Source organism: Ipomoea nil, unplaced genomic scaffold, assembly GCF_001879475.1.
Source record: "Ipomoea nil cultivar Tokyo-kokei standard unplaced genomic scaffold, Asagao_1.1 scaffold2805, whole genome shotgun sequence".
In the NCBI taxonomy this organism is placed as follows: domain Eukaryota; kingdom Viridiplantae; phylum Streptophyta; class Magnoliopsida; order Solanales; family Convolvulaceae; genus Ipomoea; species Ipomoea nil.
The window spans coordinates 1401263-1420921 of record NW_017619233.1 but is presented as its reverse complement, the minus strand read 5'-3'; the positions used below and the strand labels follow the sequence as shown (position 1 = coordinate 1420921).

General features: G+C 37.1%; 1 protein-coding gene across 1 annotated transcript; it reads left to right on the top strand.

The window, feature by feature from the left end:
• The first annotated feature begins 3703 nt into the window (after nt 1-3703).
• On the top strand, nt 3704-4739 carry LOC109158107. Its single transcript, XM_019305926.1, has 2 exons — nt 3704-3882; nt 4082-4739. The coding sequence occupies exons 1-2, from the start codon at nt 3739-3741 to the stop codon at nt 4598-4600; spliced, it is 663 nt and encodes a 220-aa protein (XP_019161471.1). The 5' UTR covers nt 3704-3738; the 3' UTR covers nt 4601-4739.
• The last annotated feature ends 14920 nt before the right edge of the window (nt 4740-19659 follow it).

Sequence of the window (19659 nt, the reverse complement as noted above, 5' to 3'; positions counted from 1 at the left end):
ATGTACATTTTACTTGCACTTGTAATACATTTTACTTGCAATTAGGTGCACTATATGAAATTGTTACATACACTTGTAATCTATTTTACTTGCATTTCGATGTTCAATTATTTACGAAAATATCACCGTGTTTTTTAAAAAAATCAGTGTTTCTGATCCATTAGATCTAGACACGTGGACGGATATCATGCGTTCTGATTTCTCCTAGGCGAGTGGTTCTCACCTGAACGCGATATATATATATATATATATATATATATATATATATATATATATATATATATATATATATATATATATATATATATATATATATGAGTTCTCGTGCGGTTGAAGGTGTCAGGTACGATTGTGCGGTTAAATTTGAGCCATTGATTTTGCTTAAATCAACGTCCAAGATTAACAAATTTTTTAAAAAAAAAAATACGGTGACAATTTGGTAATTTTTGCATCTAGGTCAAATTTAAGGTTTGTGGTTTGGTCGCTTAAGGTGCGTGGTTTGTGTGCTTAAGGTGAGTAGTTGTTGAAACTTAAGGTGCGTGGTTTTTATTCTTAAGATTCGTGATTTGTATGTTTATGGTGCGTGAATTATGGAAACTTAATGTGCTTCATTTTAAACCCGTGGTTTGTGTTCATAAGGTGCGTGGTTTGTGTACTTAAGGTGCGTTGGCCTAAAGCTTTAGGTGCGTGTGGTTTAATTTGTGTTCTTAAGGTGATTTGTTTGTGTGCTTAAGGTGCGTGATTTTTGTACTTAAGGTGTACCATTTTAATGCTTAAGATGCGTCAACCGCACAGAAAGTTATACCCGCATCTGAACCCTTCATATATATATATATATATATATATATATATTTATTTATTTATGAGAAAAGGGTCAAATAGACCCCTAAACATTACCCTAAAGGTCAATTAGCCCCCTAAACTTTAAAAAAGGTCAATTAAACACTCAAACATGCTAAATTTGGTCAATGAAGTCCAAAAACCGGTAAATGACCTGTTTTTACCGGTCATTTTAATTCCGGCGACGAAATCCGGCCACCGGCGAATTTTCTGGCCGTCCGGTCGTCTTCCACCGGAGAAGACGACCGGACGGCCGCTTCTCCAATGGAGAAGGCGGCAGGCGGCCGTCTGCCGCCTTCTCCAGTGGAGAAGACGACCAGATCTGGTCGTCTTCTCTAATGGAGAAGACGGCCGTCTGGTCGTCTTCTCTAATGGAGAAGACGACCAGATCTGGTCGTCTTCTCCACTGGAGAAGGCGGCAGACGGCCGCCTGCCGCCTTCTCCATTGGAGAAGGCTGGAGAAGGCGGCCGTCCGGTCGTCTTCTCCGGTGGAAGACGACCGGACGGCCGGAAAATTAATTCGCCGGCCGCCGGAAAAATTCGCCGGTGGCCGGAATCCGTCACCGGTGGCCGAATTTCGTCGCCGGAATTAAAATGACCGGTAAAAACAGGCCATTTATCAGTTTTTGAGCTTCATTGACCAAATTTAGCATGTTTGAGTGTTTAATTGACCTTTTATAAAGTTTAGGGGGCTAATTGATCTTTAGGGTAATGTTTAGGGGTCTATTTGACCCTTTTCTCTTTATTTATTTATTTATATGTATGTATGTATGTATGTACATATGTATGTACGTATGTATGTGCGAGATGCTCTAACTATGAACATTATACCAGATAAGTTGAATTAGGCTAGACGACAATATTCTTCTCCCAAAGAATACCATATTCTATTAATATTATTAGAATTGTTTTTTTTTTTTTTGGGTTCCTCAGTTATACAATAATTGTAGAATTTGTCTCTAATTGTTGGTCATACTCACTTTTTGTCCCTACGTTATCATTGGCGTTGTAGTTTTCATCCCTTTACAACAAAACATTAGGGACGAAATTTACAATTTTAGTATAACTTATGGACAAAAAGTGAGCACGACTACTACTTAGAGACAAATTCTTCATCATCATCCAATTTGTCTTCTCCAACAAATTATAACCACGATTTGGTTCAAACCGAACAGACAACATAGCAACCAAACAGAAAGGTTATGATGACAATTTAGAACCGGAACCTGATATTTAGAGTTTATTAAAATCGCGAATCAAAACTATTAGTTCATGTTCTGAATTGAAAAAAATAAAATACATCAACTGTTGAATTTAGAATATTTTAAAAATAAAAAATAAAATTTTAAATGAAAGTTTGAACCAGCAGTTCAAATTGGATATGAAACCGTGAACCGACAGTTCAAAATAAAATCCAAATCGCGGTTATATATATAATATACTTATATGTGAGAATAAGAATAAATGCGAAAATGAACATACACTATTTGCAAATATTATAATTCTAATTTTAAGCTAATGCTAGTAGTTGTTCTGATTCGAACTTTCGGTTCACGGTTCACAGTTCACAGTTCAGGATCCAGTTTTTTCAGTTCAAGATTTTAATAAACTGAAACCTAAATATTGAGTTCTGATTCTAAATCATAACTGACAAATTTCGATTTGATTGCTATAGTGTCCGGTTCAGTTCGAATCGAACTGTGGTGATACCTTCGTATAACTAATAATTTTTTTTAAAGATAGAAATATCCATTTAATATATTAGGGGAAAAATCGCCACTTTTATAATAATTGAAGGGCTAATATGAATATATGAATAATTCAGAAAAAAAAATCCTATAAATATATAATTCATGACAAAAAAGTATCATTTCACTTTAAGTTAATGAAGTCTTTATTTGGTTTTAAAAAAAAAAAAGAAAAAAATGATACTTTTCCCCTGAGTTATATACTTATAGCACTTTTTCTCCATGAATTATTCATATAAGCACATTAGCCCCCTTAATTATTTTAAAAGTGGCAATTTCTCCCCTGATATATTAAATTGACATTTATACCCTTAAAATAAACATTTTATTTATTTTTCTTCTCCAATAAATTATTGCGTATACGTATGGATGACCACGGTTCGATTCGAATTGAACAGGACACTATAGCAATCGAATTAAAAGTTTCCGATTATGATTCAGATCCAGAATCCAATATTTGGATTTTAGTTTATTAAAAATTATGAATCGAAAAAAACTGGATCCTGAACCGTGAACTGGCGGTTCAGGATCCGGTTCGCGATTTTGAACCGTCTCTATTTTAAAATTTTATTTTTTGTTTTAAAATAATCTAAATTCAACAATAAATATATTTTTTTTCAGTTCGGAACATGAACCGGCCGCCCGAGTTTGCGATTTTAATAAATTCTAAATATCGGGTTTCGATTCTAAATTGTAATTAGAATATTTCGGTTTGGTTGCTATAGTGTTTGTTTGGTTTGAAGCAAATTGTGGTCATAATTTGTTGAAGAAGAAAAATAAATGAAATATTTATTTTAAGGGTAAATACGTCCATTTAACAATTCAAAGGGAAAAACAGCCGCTTGAATAACTCAAGGGAAAAAATACTAAAAGTATATAACTTAGGGGAAAAAATGTCATTTAAAAAAAAAAAAAAGAACAGTACCATTGTCGTATTCAACTTGCACAAGCCACATGTCCATCGTACACGGATCGCCAAATCCCCCAGTTCACAGCCGCAGATTAGTCCCAATCAAACGGTGGAAAGTCATCCTCACCTCCCCTAGGCAAGCTATCCTATATACTCCGTATATCTTAACTTGAATTATATTATATAATCTGTTTGATTGGACAAACTTGAATCCGTGGCCGTGAGTTGTTTGCCCGTGAAATGGAGGTTAGCGGTGGGAAAGTGAAAAAAGGAGGCGGAGGAAGAAGGGGCGGCGGACCCAAGAAGAAGCCGGTTTCCCGGTCGGTCAAAGCCGGCCTTCAATTTCCGGTCGGCAGAATCGGCCGATACTTGATAAAAGCTGAGGTAAACACTAATAATTTTCTTGCTTAAACCCTGTTAGGGTTGGGTGGTATACTGAAATTGTGAATACTTTGAACATTTTTTTCATTTACTTACTTTAATTATGGTTTATAATAGTTTGATAGAGCAAAAAAACTATTGGCACAAGATGCCGATGCCAAATTTAAAAAAAGGCTTTAAATTTGATGTGTACTTTGTGTAGCCTATTGTTAAAGACTTGAAGAAATTTAGAGCTACCTCAAGTAGAGAACCAAGTATTGCAAGTCGAAAGCAAAATTCTGACATTGAAGAACCAGAGTTACAAGTTGATAGAGCTGATGAATCAATAGGTTCATCGTCTTTTTGTCCTAATTTAGACGATAATTTCAAAACTCAGGGCTTGTGCAATGAACATCTTATCGAGTGTAAGAAGGAAAAAGAGAAGCAAGAATTTACAAAATGTCATGAATATTTTACAAAAATCACAGCACATAATGAAAAGATCGCAGAAATGTTTGAACAAAGTCAACTCCAAAAATATTATGAGCTTCAATTGATAAAAGCTCAAAATGAAGCAAAGCAACTAGAGGTGATGGAACTCCAAGAAGATAACAAAATTATGAGCATAGATGCAGATTCCATCACAGATTCAATAAGGCGTGAGTGGGTCAGAAATACACAACTAAGAATTCTTGCAAAGAGAGTTCGTCGATCATTTGAAGGAGTAGAATTAAGTAGCTAGTTTAATCAATATTTTGATAACTTGGGAAGAAATGTGAATTACCTTATAGATTATTGAATTTAAGTATGTTTAAAGTAATTTTAGATGTAATTTGCTTTAATTTTGTTAAAATTATGCTGTATGTAGTTTTATTTTTAATTAATCTATGTTCAATATTAGTTTTGTTTTATGATAAACTAATGACTATAAGTAATCTATCTTCAATTAAACATTAATATTTTTAAACTAATGACATAATAAAAATGACTATAATGACTATAATAAAAATGACTATAATTATTAATAATGGTAAATTTATATTAGACAATTATATATTTTCAAAAAAATATTAGACAATTATATTAATAATTTATTTACAATTATTAATAATTATAGTCATTTTTATTATAGTCATTTAGTTTTAATGTATTTGTATATTTTGTTAAATTTTTAAATATAAATTTTATTAAGAAGATTAAAACAAGATTAATATTGAACATAAATTAATTATAGTCACAATAGTCATTTTTATTATAGTCATTATTGGAGTTTCATTTTTATTATAGTCATTATGTACTTTTGTGTATAGGCTGCAAATACAATGTGTTGAGAACCAGATAGAAATTACTATAATGTCTGAAGCTTCTAAAGGGGGACGTTCTTAAACCTGTGTAATTTACACTTTGAACTTTATATCAGTAATTTGGCAATAATTTATTTGAATGGTTGGTTTAATTCCGTGGTCTTCTTGCAGGGAGAGATTGGTTCATTTTGCCTCACAAGATAGTATAAGAGCTATTCTTACTAAGAAATTATTGAATGTTTATAAAATTATAGCTGTTTAATATTGCAGAATTTTTTTTAAAGAAGGTTCTGAATTTTGAACAATATAATTGTTAGAGTGTATCATAGTACACTCTTGTGTAAAACAACATTCAAATTATGTAACTCATAATTATATACCTATTACAATTTAACATATTATGTACTTGTGTTAATAAATTATGTATATATTATAATTAAAGTATTATGTACCTATAGCTAACATTCAATGGCTTTATATTAACATGTATACCAATTGTATTAGAACTAAGCCAACAATTCCAACAAGAGGACCAACAATTCCAACAAGAGGTTCTCCCATTTAAAAATCCAGAAAATATTTTCTAAAAGATAATTTTAAAAAATACAAAAATGATTCATTTTATGAAAATATTTTTATTTTTTAGTGCCTGGCTAAAAGTTAAAAAACAAAAAACAATTCTTTTGATTTTTGAAAAATAAACTCAAATCAACAAGAATTTTGAATGCCTTCTCCTTTTAAGAGGCTTCTTAGTTCTTATACTCCTCATATTTCAAAAGATGAGAGATTCAAATTCAAAATCAATTCAGTTAACCAAAGATTACAACAATAGAGAGTCCTATAGGAATAGCTAACATAATAATCTCCTACACTATAGGCTAGGAAGAGTCAACTAAATTACCACCACATACATATTAAGCATATAGTATATTAGTATATATTATTATTACTAACACACCCCCTTAAGCACAAGGTTGGAGGAGGACAACATTGAGCTTGTCTCGTAGAATCTGAAAAACGCGGTGTGGGCAACGGCTTGGTGAAGATGTCAGCCAGCTGGTCCTTCGTAGACACAAAGTTAACGATGAAATCCCTCGACGCAACCTTATCCCGGACAAAGTGATAATCATTCTCGACATACTTAGTCCGTGCATGAAACACTGGATTAGCAGCTAGGTACGTAACCCCAAGGTTGTCGCACCACATAGTTACCGGATTACCAGATTGGACCCACGATACGAGATTGGACCCCAAGAAACACTGCGTAGCCACTGGTAGATTTCTTGTCAACCGGATAGCCGGCCCAGTCTGAATCGGAAAAAGCATGAATGTCGGAAGAGGATGAAGCCGACAAGCGTAAACCATAGTCCTGTGTGCCTTTGACATACCGTAGAACACGTTTTAGCAGTTCCCAGTGATCATTGGTGGGAGAATACATAAACTGACACAACCTATTTACCTCATAGGAAAGGTCCAGCCGAGTAATAGTCAGGTATTGTAGAGCCCCTGCAATTCGGCGATACTATGTTGGATTGTCAAAATGATTAGTTGATGGAGTGGTTGCCTGTGTGACCGCAGTTAGTGTTGCCAAGGATTTGCACTCAGACATATCTGCCCGGGTCAGAATATCCCCCATATACCGATGCTGAGAAAGGACAAGATCGTCACCCACGGCCAGAGTTTCAATGCCTAGGAAGAAGCTCGGTGTGCCAAGATCCCGAATCTTGAATGTTGTGGAGAGGCGGTGTAGTAATGTGTCAATCAATGCTAGATCATTGCCCATCATAATGATATCATCGACACATACCAGTAAGAACACCCCTTCCCAGCGGTGTAGTGCAAAAGCGACACATCAGTCTTGGACGCCAAAAAACCTGCAGATATTAGGAATTCGTGTAATCGTTTGAACCAGGCTCAGGGCGCTTGTTTTAGCACGTAGAGACACCGCTGAAGGTGACAGACATGATCCAGATGTGTGGGGTCTTCGTACCCAGGCGGTTGTTTCATGTAGACTGTTTCAGATAAGTGCCCACTGAGGAATGCATTGTGAACATCTAGTTGACGTAGGGTCCACTTGTTCGACACTGCAAGAGAAAAATAATATGCGTACCGTAGTTGGTTTGACTACGGGACTAAACATGTCATAGAAATCCTCATCGGCTACTTGGTTGAACCTCTTTGCGACTAGGCGCGCCTTATAGCGCTCAATTGACCCATCGGCTTTGCGTTTGGTGCGGTATACCCATTTGCAGTCGATGATATTCATATGCGGTTCAGCCGGTATTAGCCGCCAGGTGTTTTTATGTAGAAGGGCATTGAATTCTTGATCCATGGCGTCTCGCCATTGCGGGTGGTGCACGGCTTGAGAATAACAAGTGGGGTCGGTAGTTGCATTTAGGGCGTAGAATTGCTCGCCCGTGCCCCGGGTCATGCAACGGGTGCGCATGGTGTGACCGCGTTCTTGGACTTGACCTTGGGTAGTGCAGGTCCTGGCGGTGGTAGCATGTGCCTCTATAGCCAAAGGTGCCGACTCTTGTGCCAAAGGAATCTCCATATTCATAAGTGGGGTTTGAGTATGAACCACTATAGGCCCGGCTCCCCAGGGCGGAGTAGTGGCCTGTTGATGTGATTGAACCTGCAAAGAGGATTGCGCAGCAAATGGAAAAACAGACTCATCAAACTGGACATGACGGTAGATAAAGATTTTTCCCGTGATTAGGTCTATGCAACGGTATCCCCTAAATGAAACAGGATAACCTAGGAAGACACAGGGTGCAGACCGATATTCTATCTTCTGCCGATTGTATGGCCTAAGATAGGGATAACAACGACACCCGAAAACACGAAAAAAAGTGTATGTGGGTGGGGTTTTGTGTAGACGATAGTGTGGGCTTTGAAATTGTATTGTAGATGACGAAAGGCAATTTATTAGGTGAGTGGCTGTTTCAAAGGCATAATCCCAATATTTTAGGGGGGCCGAGCTCCCAGCAAGTAGTGCTAAACCGGTTTCGACAATGTGTCTATTCCGACGCTCAACCTGACCATTTTGTTCGTGCGTATAGGCACACGATTGTCTGTGCGTAATGCCAAGGGATTCAAAAACCTTATGGAGACGGCGGTATTCACCCCCTAAATCTTACTGGATGGCTTTGATAGAACGCGAGAACCGGCGTTCTACCATCGCCCGAAATAATTCAAAATTTTATATATGTCTGATTTTAACCGTAAGGGATAAAACCAGCAAAACCGTAAATAATCTTCTACAAACAAAATAAAGTAACGCAAACCAGAAGCAGAAATAATAGGGGACGGACCCCAAATGTCCGTATACAGTAAATCTAAAACATTTTCACTAGAAGTGGGTACTCTATCTAGAGAAAATTGTGCCGATTTACCGAGTTAACACGCCGTACACACTTCTGATGAACTGGTTTTATTTGGAGTGACCAGACAATTTTTAAATACACACTGAAGGACTTGGTTGTGCGGGTGACCCAACCATTGCCACACAACGGATGACGCTTGAGCGCTTAGGAACGCAAAATGAGACAACAGGACCAACAACCTGTATAAGCCGCCCGAGGTAGGCCCCTTAAGAAGAACCGCCTTGGTGGTGCAGTCCTTCACAGTAAAGAAATCTTTATGAAACTCAAAATACACATTATTGTCATTAGTAAAGCGGTGAACCGACAAAAGAGGTAAAATAATTTTGGCACGTGTAATATATTTGACAGATTAAGATTTTTAGACACAGAAGGGATAATTGCATGACCAACACGAGAAACACCCAAACCTGCGCCATTGCCGACTCTGAGTACATCCACGCTGGTATATACGTCCGACTGGCTCGTCATCTTCTTGTCCGGTGTCGCGTGAGACGACGCTCTTGTATCCGGATACCACGCATCTACCGTTGCCGCCGTAGGACTCTCGCCGGAGACAGCCATGTTGGCTTGAACAGAAGGGCGGTCGCTCTACCTCTTGTAACAGTAGACTGCCGTGTGACCATGGGATTGGCAGATCTGGCATCGAGGGAGAGCCGTTGCGACCACGTCCTTGGCCGCCTCTGCCGCGACTGATAAGAGTCTAAAAGTTTATAATTTCACATTGCATTTAAGCTTATTTTCCTTTTTATTTGTTATAATTTTGTCTGAAGTATCCTCATTTGATTCATTTGTGTGCTTATGAGTAATTCTTGATGATTTAGATGAATTGAGTGATTTTTGGGGCATTTCGGATGCATGTAGAGTCAATGGGAGTCAATGAGAAGCTATGAAGATGGAGAAACACCTTTTAGAGAGCCAAATTATGGTGTGTTTATTGGTCTTGGTCATTTAGACAAACAAAGGCAAAAGTGGAGCAAAAGAGCAAGAAGTTGAAATTTCCGCACAAATCGTCCACTGCTCAGTTTTTTGATCATATCTCTGCGTAGGAATGTCCAAACCAAGTGAATTTTATATCATTGGAAAGCTAACTTGAAGGGCTACAACTTTGATTCAAGCACCAAAGGCTAATTCAAAGTTTTTGAGGGTGAAAACTGGCCTAGAAGACGACCTCAATGCACAGGCAGTGCACACTGCCTGTGGCCACGGGTCTGGCCACGGCCGTGGCCACTGGGCAGTGTGCCCTGCATTTCTGGCCACGGGTGAAGCCACGCCCGTGGCCAGCCTTCTGCAACTTTTTGTAGCCCGTTTTTTACCCTTTTAAGGAGATTTTTCCACCCCAAAACATATCTTTCATTACATCTTTCATTTCCCTTTCATTTCTCTAGTTAGGGTTAGTTTAGAATAGCTTAGATTAGTGTAGATTTGTGGTTCCTTTCCATTTCAAAGCTCAATAACATTGCAACTCTTGGATTTCAAGACTTCAATAGAGAAGTTTTCTATTTATCTCTTCTCTTTACTTTTCATCTATGCTTTCAATTACTCTTTTAATATTGTGTATCTATTGTTATATTATGAGTAGCTAAGTGTTTTGGGACTAGGATTTGGTTTGATTTCTTGCTATTGATGCCTATTTGAGTTTTATTGCATAAAAGGGATTATTTGGGTGATCTAGGGTTGTTGTGTGAAATGGGTTTGTTGAGAAATTTGTGTATGATTGTTGGATCCCAATTATATGCTTGATTTGGAGTGTGTTTGTTGCTATGAGAGTAGAGCTTGTACACTAGCCACACATTCACACACTTAATGCCCAATACGAGAGTATTTTGGGTATTAAGGAGAATTTATGCCTTGTGTTCTTGCTTGGGCAACTTTGGGTTGAATTGCCACGAGAGTGGAGTTTAAGGTTAGGTTGCAAGTCCAAATAGCTACGAGAGTGGTATTCGGACACTTTTGTGCATCTCACTTACCCTATGCCTTGTTTAATTCCCTAATCTTTAGTACAATATTTGGCATCTTAGCTTGAATCAACCAAGTCCCGGTCCTTTGTTTTACTTGTTCTATTTGTTATTAGCTTGTTCGTATCAAACCATCTCCTTATCGATAGGTCTAGCTTCTAAAAGAATTGTTCTAGCTTGTGCTTAACTCCACTTTGCATCAATTCCTAACATTACAAGAGCCATCTCCAGTGGAACGATATCTAAACTCTATACTGTGATTTGATACTTGATGGATGTGTGAAAACCGTCCTCATCAGCGACCCTGCCGGCCACGGCTTTGACCGCCGTTCGAAGAATGCGGCCCTCCGGAATTGGTGTCTCCCCCGTGTTGATGACTACGGCCAGCAAAGAATGTCGTAGGGGAACCGGTCGCCGCTAGACTATCATTCGCCGGGAACTCATCAGAATAGATGAATTCTTGAGCCTGCAGAAGATCAGACAGCTGCGATAGGGTGAGAGGAGTACCTGAAACAGTGAGAGAACCCGCTATTGCACGGAACTCCGGTCGAAGCCCCCGGAGGACGTACAGGTTCTGTTCGTCCAGGGATAGTGGGCAGCCGGCGAGACAAGGCTTCGACGATCAGCTGTGCACGTCCCAGTTACTTTGCCGGCGAGCTATTACCTTGGCGGAGAGATTGGAATTTCCCAAGCAGATTCAGGCACCGGGCACGCGTCAAGGAACCCAACGCCGTTATGATGGAGAGCCAGACCTCCCGGGCGGTGTTGCGGTCAATGGCGAGGTACATCACCACGTCGGAGAGAGACGAGATGAGCAAGGAAATGATCGACTAATCCTGTTGTATCCAAGCGGTGTACGCAAGATTCGACGTTGTGGTGGAACCCGTCGCGCCAGAAGCGGAGTCGCTGGACGGTGGTGATGATGGCCGGAGGACACAGGAATTCACCATCTATGTAGCTGAGCAGTCCATGACCGCGGAGGAACAGGACTAGTCGTGTACGCCAGAATATGAAGTTTCTCGTCGTAAGTTTTATTGAGACGAAATGGTGGGCAGCGGTGAGGGAATTGGTGGTGGCCAGAGCATGTACGGTGGTAGCAGTCACCGTACGCTCAGAAGAATTTGTCGACATCAGGGTTTGGGGAGGAAAATCAGGATGAAAGCCTAACGCTAACTGATACAAGATGAGAGATTCAAATTCAAAATCAATTCAGTTAACCAAAGATTACAACAATAGAGAGTCCTATAGGAATAGCTAACGTAAAACTCTCCTACACTATAGGCTAGGAAGAGTCAATTAAATTACCACCACATACATATTAAGCATATAGTATATTAATATATATTATTATTACTAACACAAAACTCTTACATCGAGGACAAGAACAGATAAGCTAACTAAATTAATGGCTTAACATCAACCATATTCCAAAGCTATCAAACTTTACCCTTATAGACCAGTAGAATCATAGAGGTAAAGCATAAAGCACTAGTGTATATTAGAGGCGTCAAACAGAAAGACTAGTCTAAAGTCCAGTCTAGGCCATTTGCTACAATGGAGAGACTAGGACTAGTCTGTTTTATACTACGAACATAACATGGCTAATCTTTAGTTTTTGGCACATGGACTGTGCCGGATCGGTGGCCCATTGGATTATCACATTAGAAACTTTGGAATTGATTTTATGCCTATTAGAGCATCCACACCAGGGAAGAAATGGGGTTAATGTCAGGTCATTTAACTTGGATGGGGTTATTAACAAGTGTGGGGAAGAATTAATTGGCAAATTATTTGGCCTGCAAAGGGTTGGGAGCATGTTAAAAAACAAAGGAAGGGATACATGCTGTGCGCGAACCACACGGGCGCATGCACTGCATGCGCTCGTGTGGTGCGTCAGGCGCGCTGACAGCGCGTCTGACGCACTATTTTTTTTGTTTTTAAAATTCAGTTTTCTTTTCTTTTTATTTTTCTTTTTTTTTTCTCCCCTCCCACATTCTCTTTCCTAATCACTCTTACAAAAACCTCTTAAAAACCGCACCGGGGTTTAACTGAAAATGTTTCTCTTAAAGTGCTATGTATTTATATTCTTTACCTAGCTAACTGCCTAACTAGCTTACTAATAAGTAGTAATTACTAACTTAAAATATTTTAAAGTTGTAAAAATTTATTCTTTCCAAATTGAATAAATTACTCTTACTACATAGTAGTTAGTAGTTACAATATGTAAATTAAACTTATTCTTATTAATATTATTACATGATTGATTATTGATTTATTCATTTTCTTGTAATAATTCTTAAGTTAAATAGTTGAAAATAAATATGTAAACCTCTAAAACTAATTCAGAAAGAAAACATAATTTAAATGAGTTTATATATAATTTTTAATATATATTTTTTATTTTTTAGTTTTAGGGTTGTGGACTGGGTCGGGTTTTAATTTTTAATTTTTTTGGACTGGACCAAGCCCAGTCCAAAATCTAATAAGACCGGGCGGACCAGTCTATAAAATAAACAAGCCAGTAGCATGCTAGATTGAACTGGTCTAAACTCGCTTTGTTTGACACCTCTAGTGTATATTTACTCTTAAGGAATTGTCAATATTATGTGTTTACCATTATGGAAATGGAAGCTTCAATGTTGACTACCAGAATTTAATATTGAAATCTTAACTAAATAGTCAAAAAGGTTTTAAGAGATATTGTACAAAGAGTTGAATGTTGGTCTGAGGCATAATTGTGTCAATCCTCCTTGGAATGTTGGTATCTACTTGTTTCATTTGCTTTCTTTCCCTTTCTCTAAGCCTTCCATTATCTTTTCTCACCCATTCAACCTTATTAATAGTAGACATTTTTCTCAGCTTACTAGGAACATCGATCTGCTAATGTATAATCGCCTTTCTTACTTCTTTCAGATTCCCTCTCAGATCCCAAGAAATAGTTTGGTCCAAAATAACTTTGTTTGAGATTGGGGTTGGAGTTTCTATCACCCATACTTCTGCTATAAGAACTCCACTAAATACACATCATTTACCACCACCACTACCAACAAAGAAAATAAGTATCAGAATCCCAATTGATTCACTTACCTGACTAGTGCACAAACAAATCATTATATGCAAAACACACAGCAAGCAAATGCACCCATATATATATATATATATATATATATATATATATATATATATAGTGACAGAGTATAATGACATAATGCTCAGACACAAGAGAAACGAATCCATAAGAAAGGAAGCTTTGTATTTTGACGGTGTATGTTTGAGAAAGTTGTGTCTCTCACTCAATATAGACTTTCAATTCAAATTCGTTAAGTTGAGCTCAATATAGACTTTAACTCTAGCAAGTATATCTAAGCATAGACTTTAACTCTGTCAAGTCTATCTCAACATAGACCACCCATTAAAGACTACAAAGTAAATAACGACCATTTATTTTTACAAATTTGATGTAAGTCTTTCCATGATTTTGTTTGACCAGTGTAATGGTATCCATCATTAATTTCTTACCTCATTGTTCTTAACCCATCTCCCTTGATGTTTCAAGGATGATATTTCAATTTAGACCTTTTGTGAGAGAATTATTCAGACCTCATGAACTCTATTGTGATCATTCTTTAGCCATTTGCCACACAAATGGCAGTTTGGGGATCACAGTGTTGAACTGACATCCTCGATGTCATTCATCCAGTTTGCATCACAAAACCCTTCCATCAGTACTGGGAACCCTACATAGTCAAGTCTCCAGTCTATGGTAACTCATCTCAGTGCACTCTAGTGAGTATCATTTGGGTTGTGTGTATATCGACTGAGGCGATTAACCTTTTTCACTCAAGTTAGGGATCTCGTTAGGTCTACCTCAAAATGGACCTCTCAATTGAGTATATAAATCATTAAGAGCACTTTTGTACTCAAGCATTATGCCGTGAATTCATTAGGTCTGTCTCAACAAAACCACCCTTCTCATAGGGTTATGAATTCATTAAGAGCAGTAGCTCAACCTCACAAGTGCACACATTGTAGGAATGACCAATTAGTGTACTACTTTGTGACTCTTTTCATGGTTCCGTTTGACCACAGAAGTGGGACCCAACACGAATTCATCACCTCTTAGGCTTTAAGACATTCCAATAATTTAACGACTAACCTCATAATTAGTCTTTTCTATTAGAGTAAGTTGATCCTCTCGATCAAACTTACGACGGGTACTTTATTTACTCACAAATAATTCCCTTAAAATTTTCATGTTCAACATGAAGTATTCTCTTTTAACATTGTTGGTACCACAAAGAGACTTTTAAGAAAGAAATATATCAGAAGTTAATTACCATCACAATGCAACACTTATAAATATTTTTCTCAAAAGTATTTGATCTCTTACCCAAATTGATATTTGGTGTCCAACATTAACTCCTTTATAGACTGAGTTTTGCAAATTTGCTTTGTGAAGCATTATAGTAGCTCCGCACTTTATCTGGTACATACTCAATTGAATATATTTCAACAAACTTGGTTATCTCTACCCATCATAATTACCCTTTAAACAGGAATTATAAGTCTTTTAAGATGACTCAACCAAGAATTTAAATAATATATATAAATACTCATTGTTTGTAAGCCACATAGATAATGTTGTCTTTAGGCTACTTCAAGTTAGGACAACATAACCACAAATTTCACATAAGATTCTTAAAAGAAGTTAAATCTCATACGCAAATAATATGTTCAAACTGACATTTATTAGGGAATATATTTCAACACGGTGAATTCAACAAGTATAACTTTAATACTCAAAGTTATTCCACCTGCACAACTTTTCCTTCACTTGAGGAAATTAAACACTCATATAAAGCATTCATATGATGCAGATCAATCTTACTATTGCAGTACTTCAACAATTTCTATTACAAGGCTTTGACTGTTTAACAAGATATGAAAGTCAACCTCATTTCAGGTGAAGATCAAGTGGCGCTCTAACTAGCATGCATGATCAACACCCTACTTCTTAAAAACTCCCAGGTCGAGTGGTGAAATCGAAATTTACTTAAAAACCATCTTCTTAGACAGAGTATTCAAGAATGATGACTTTTCCATGCTACCACCACAATGTGAGTAAAGTCTTTGATACATGCTTATTATTTTTATACAAATAATTTTAGTACATAATTTTAATTCTACAACCATGTGACAATAATATATATGCATCTCATATTTAGTCAATACAATATTTGAGCAATATCTATGTCAAAATCCATTTCAATCAATTTTAATTCATTGTTTGAAATATATACAATGTCTTTGTACAATTTTAATTTTACCCATTCACTTTTATTGACTACTAATCATAAATAATTTTAATGTATGATTTAATAGACACATCATACCCGATCTATCTAAGATCAACTCATTTGTATTGCTCAGACATTACCTTCTTCTAGCCTCTACTTTGAATGTGTTGGAGATTGTTGGAGATAATCCATTCAAACTACAGCCTTAAGTTTTTGGGAGTCAACAAATGACTTCCGTCATTTGTGTACATGATGTGGCTAAATGACCTTTTCTCATTACCACTCCCCTTGCTTGTAGCTATTGTGTGGTTGGGACAAAAGGTGTCTTCACCTTCATACACACTATATAAACAAGCAAGGAAACCTTGTCTAAATGCAAGAAATATTTCTTTCTTTCTTTCTTTCTCCCTTTGGTGTTTGCCTATTAAAGTCTGATCAATAGTGAGGTTCATCTACGTCTAAGCCGGTGTAGGGCTCAGCATAGTTTATCATGTGTTGCCTGTCGAAAGCGTACCGGTTTACTTTGACTGCACCGTCATCGGGCAAATAACACTTTTAACTGCTGGAAAATTGTCGCAACGTCAACGCGCAATCTGGAAGCCTTTTAAGAAACACGAACACGACGGGTGTATGGTTGAAAGGAAATCTGTGCCGTGTTATAATAACACTACCTTAAAAGCGTTAATTGCCGGTGACGGGGCCAAACGCTCTCCACCGATAAACATAGTATATTATGCTCAGACTTTGGGAGAGAAGAGAAGCTCTTAATCTGCCGGTTTTCAATTGATCGTCTCTTTGCAGTGGACAAGGTTGTTTATATAATTTTGGGTAGCAAATTTTGACCACAAGCTATTTCGTAAAGGCAGGAGAAAAAGGAGCTGACCAAGACACAAAGCTCTAATGGAATGATAGGTGCATGGTGATCCATAATAAACGGAAGAAATAGAATAGGTTTTGGAAGTCTTCTTGCTTTCTTTGAATGATTTTCCCAACAATATGTATGTATTATTGTGCACACATGCCAGGTGTACAATGCACACACATCACATGAATACAAAATGCACACTAAGCCACGTCGAGGTACACACATACAACGAAAAGTCCATCATGAGGAACCAACAGTGCACACTAGTACATTGCTTGCAAAAACTACACATTTGTCAATTACAAATATAGACAATTAAACAAACTATAGATAATTAAAAAAAAAAAACACAAGAATCAACTTGAGTCCATGGCTGAAAAAAAGCGCAGAAGAAGAAAAATTCAAAGCAATATGAAAAAAGAATCCACACGAAGAAGGATAGTACATCATTAAAGAAACCCTAGTTTACTATTGGTCCCAAAAGAGGTAAGGTGAAAGTCTAGAGGGGGGAGGGGGGTGAATAGACTTTCAAACTTTTTAGCACAGTACAACAATTGCTAAAGCAACATAGAAACCAAGACTCTTAACTAGATTGTTAGAGTCCGGTGCACAGCGGAAATAATAAACGATACGGTGTGTGTGTATATTGTGTCAAGATTATTCTCGTGAGAAGCAAACAAGAGCAGTAAGTAAAGAAAGCAGTAAAGAACACAAGTCAATTTATAGTGGTTCGGAGGTGGTGTAATCCTCCTACTCCACTTGCTCTTATCGTCCAAGAGTAATTCACCATATCCACCACTTCTTGGTTCCAAGATACAATGAATTTCGTGATCTAGTGCTTTGATCACCAAGCCCACACTAATCACGCCCAGTGCCACCAACACTGCTGCTTCGGGTTTCATGTCGCCGCGTTACTTTCCCAGGATTTCACGACTCCGCGTTACTTTCCCCCCGTCTTCTACGCTCCGGTAGAAACGCTTCTTCCGTGATCTAGTGCTTTGATCACAAAGCCCGCACTAATCACGCCCTATGTCTTCCGACACTGCTGCTTCGGATCTCACAGCTCCGTGTGACAATCCAGGATTTCACAACTCCGTGTTACTTTCCTCCTTTCCCTTGTTTTGCTCCAAAACAAGTTTTGCCTTGCTTCCAACTTTGAGACTCTGTAGATGATCTTCGATGATGCTCTTAGTCTCTTGTAGTTGATGAAGATTTTAACACTCTTGAATATTTCTTTTGTAAGCTGTGTATCACTCTGAGTGTTTATCTCACAAAGAATATATCAATTTATGATCTTGAGATGGAAAGCTTTCTTTGAATTTCGTATGTTCTGTTTAGCTCTGTTCTTTTCGCTTCTTGCTATTTGCTTCTACTTTCCACTGCTTCAATCTTCATCCTTTTATAGCTGGTAATGAGAATCCGTCCGTTGGAAAGAAACGTTCTCATTTTTTAATTTCATCTAGCTGTATAGCCTTTTCAGAGGATAAGATAACGTTGCAGATATGTCAGAGATTCTCTGCAAGTTGAGCTTGAGGTTTTAGCAAAAATGGCGTCCCAAAAATCTTCATCTGGGGTAGATCACGCCCCTTGGGATTTCTATCTTCAAAAATATAATCTCCAATTTAATCCCTTACTACTTCTTCTATCTCTTCCATGTAAACTTCATCCCTAAAAATATAATCTCCAATTTAATCCCTTACTACTTCTTCTATCTCTTCCATGTAAACTTCATCCCTTACTATATTTCTTCTATCTCTTCCATGTCCCTTCCTTGATTTGGACTTGCTACTTCATCCCTTGAATTGAAGCCCTTTGCAAATCTCATCCCATCATCCCTTGAATTGAAGCCCTTTGCAAATCTCATCCCATCAAATTGAAACTTTTGCCCCAAGGGTGCAAATCTCATCCCATCAAATTGAAACTTTTGCCCCAAGGGTGAGATACGAAATTGCATCCCCATTTCAATTTTGAGTTTTGCCCCAAGGGTGAGATACGTGAACTTCATCCCTTCAAATTGCATCCCTATTTTAATTTTGAGAACCATCGCCCAAACTTCATCTGATGGATTTAAACTTGGCTTCTAAAATATGTGGGATGTGAGATTTGAACCTATAACCTTGAATATAATATTTCAAGTTTCTACCAACTCGTCCGTACAACCTTTTAATCATCATCTTGTTTCACTTGGTGTACTTCTTTCTTTCTATAGATGCTTGATCTTCAAGATAGCTTCATGCAAACTTCAAGTCACGTTCTTTCTTCTTCGGGATTTTTTGAGGGATTTCTTCTTGATTTTCTTTGAGAGATTTCTTCTTAGGATGAAAGTTTTCATAACTTCTTCATACCCATACATCTTCCTCTTTTGTTTGCCATTTTCACTAGGCAAATTCTTGATTTTAGGCTTTATCTCTTTTTCATCCATTTCCTCAACTAATGAATTTATTTTTCCCTTTCTTGGTCTATGGCTCGACTAGTCTAACTAAAATAAAATTGGGGTTCTACGATTTACAATATGGCATATCAAAATCTATTACAATTTTTTCTTAACATTTACTATAAATTGAACTTCTAAAATCGAGCACATCATCCGCATGTAATTATTTCAACATTCAAAATACAAATTGAAATTACCAAAGCACCTCGATTAAATTGAAAGGTAAATAAGTACGAAAAAATCACAATAATATACATACCCAAAATTATTGTTCAAATATGTCAACAGTTCTCATGTGATTATATATATATATATATATATATATATATATATATATATTTCAATGATTTTGTTGGCAGAAGACCAAAAATAATCATGTACAATTATACTACAACAAAAAGGAGATGTTTTAGGACTACAAATGAATTGCCACTTATATATCTATAACCAAGAATGGTTGCTTATTTTCTTTAGTAATTCTTAATTATTTTTAAATTTGTTGTTTTATGTGTGTATAATAGTACTTTTAATGAAGTTTCTACAAATATATAAATTTTATA

Bases quoted from the DNA above. Each gene is read 5' to 3' on its own strand.
- LOC109158107 (XM_019305926.1), top strand. From the start codon at position 3,739: ATGGAGGTTAGCGGTGGGAAAGTGAAAAAAGGAGGCGGAGGAAGAAGG. The intron at 3,883-4,081 runs GTAAACACTAAT...TACTTTGTGTAG, and splicing joins GATACTTGATAAAAGCTGAG to CCTATTGTTAAAGACTTGAA.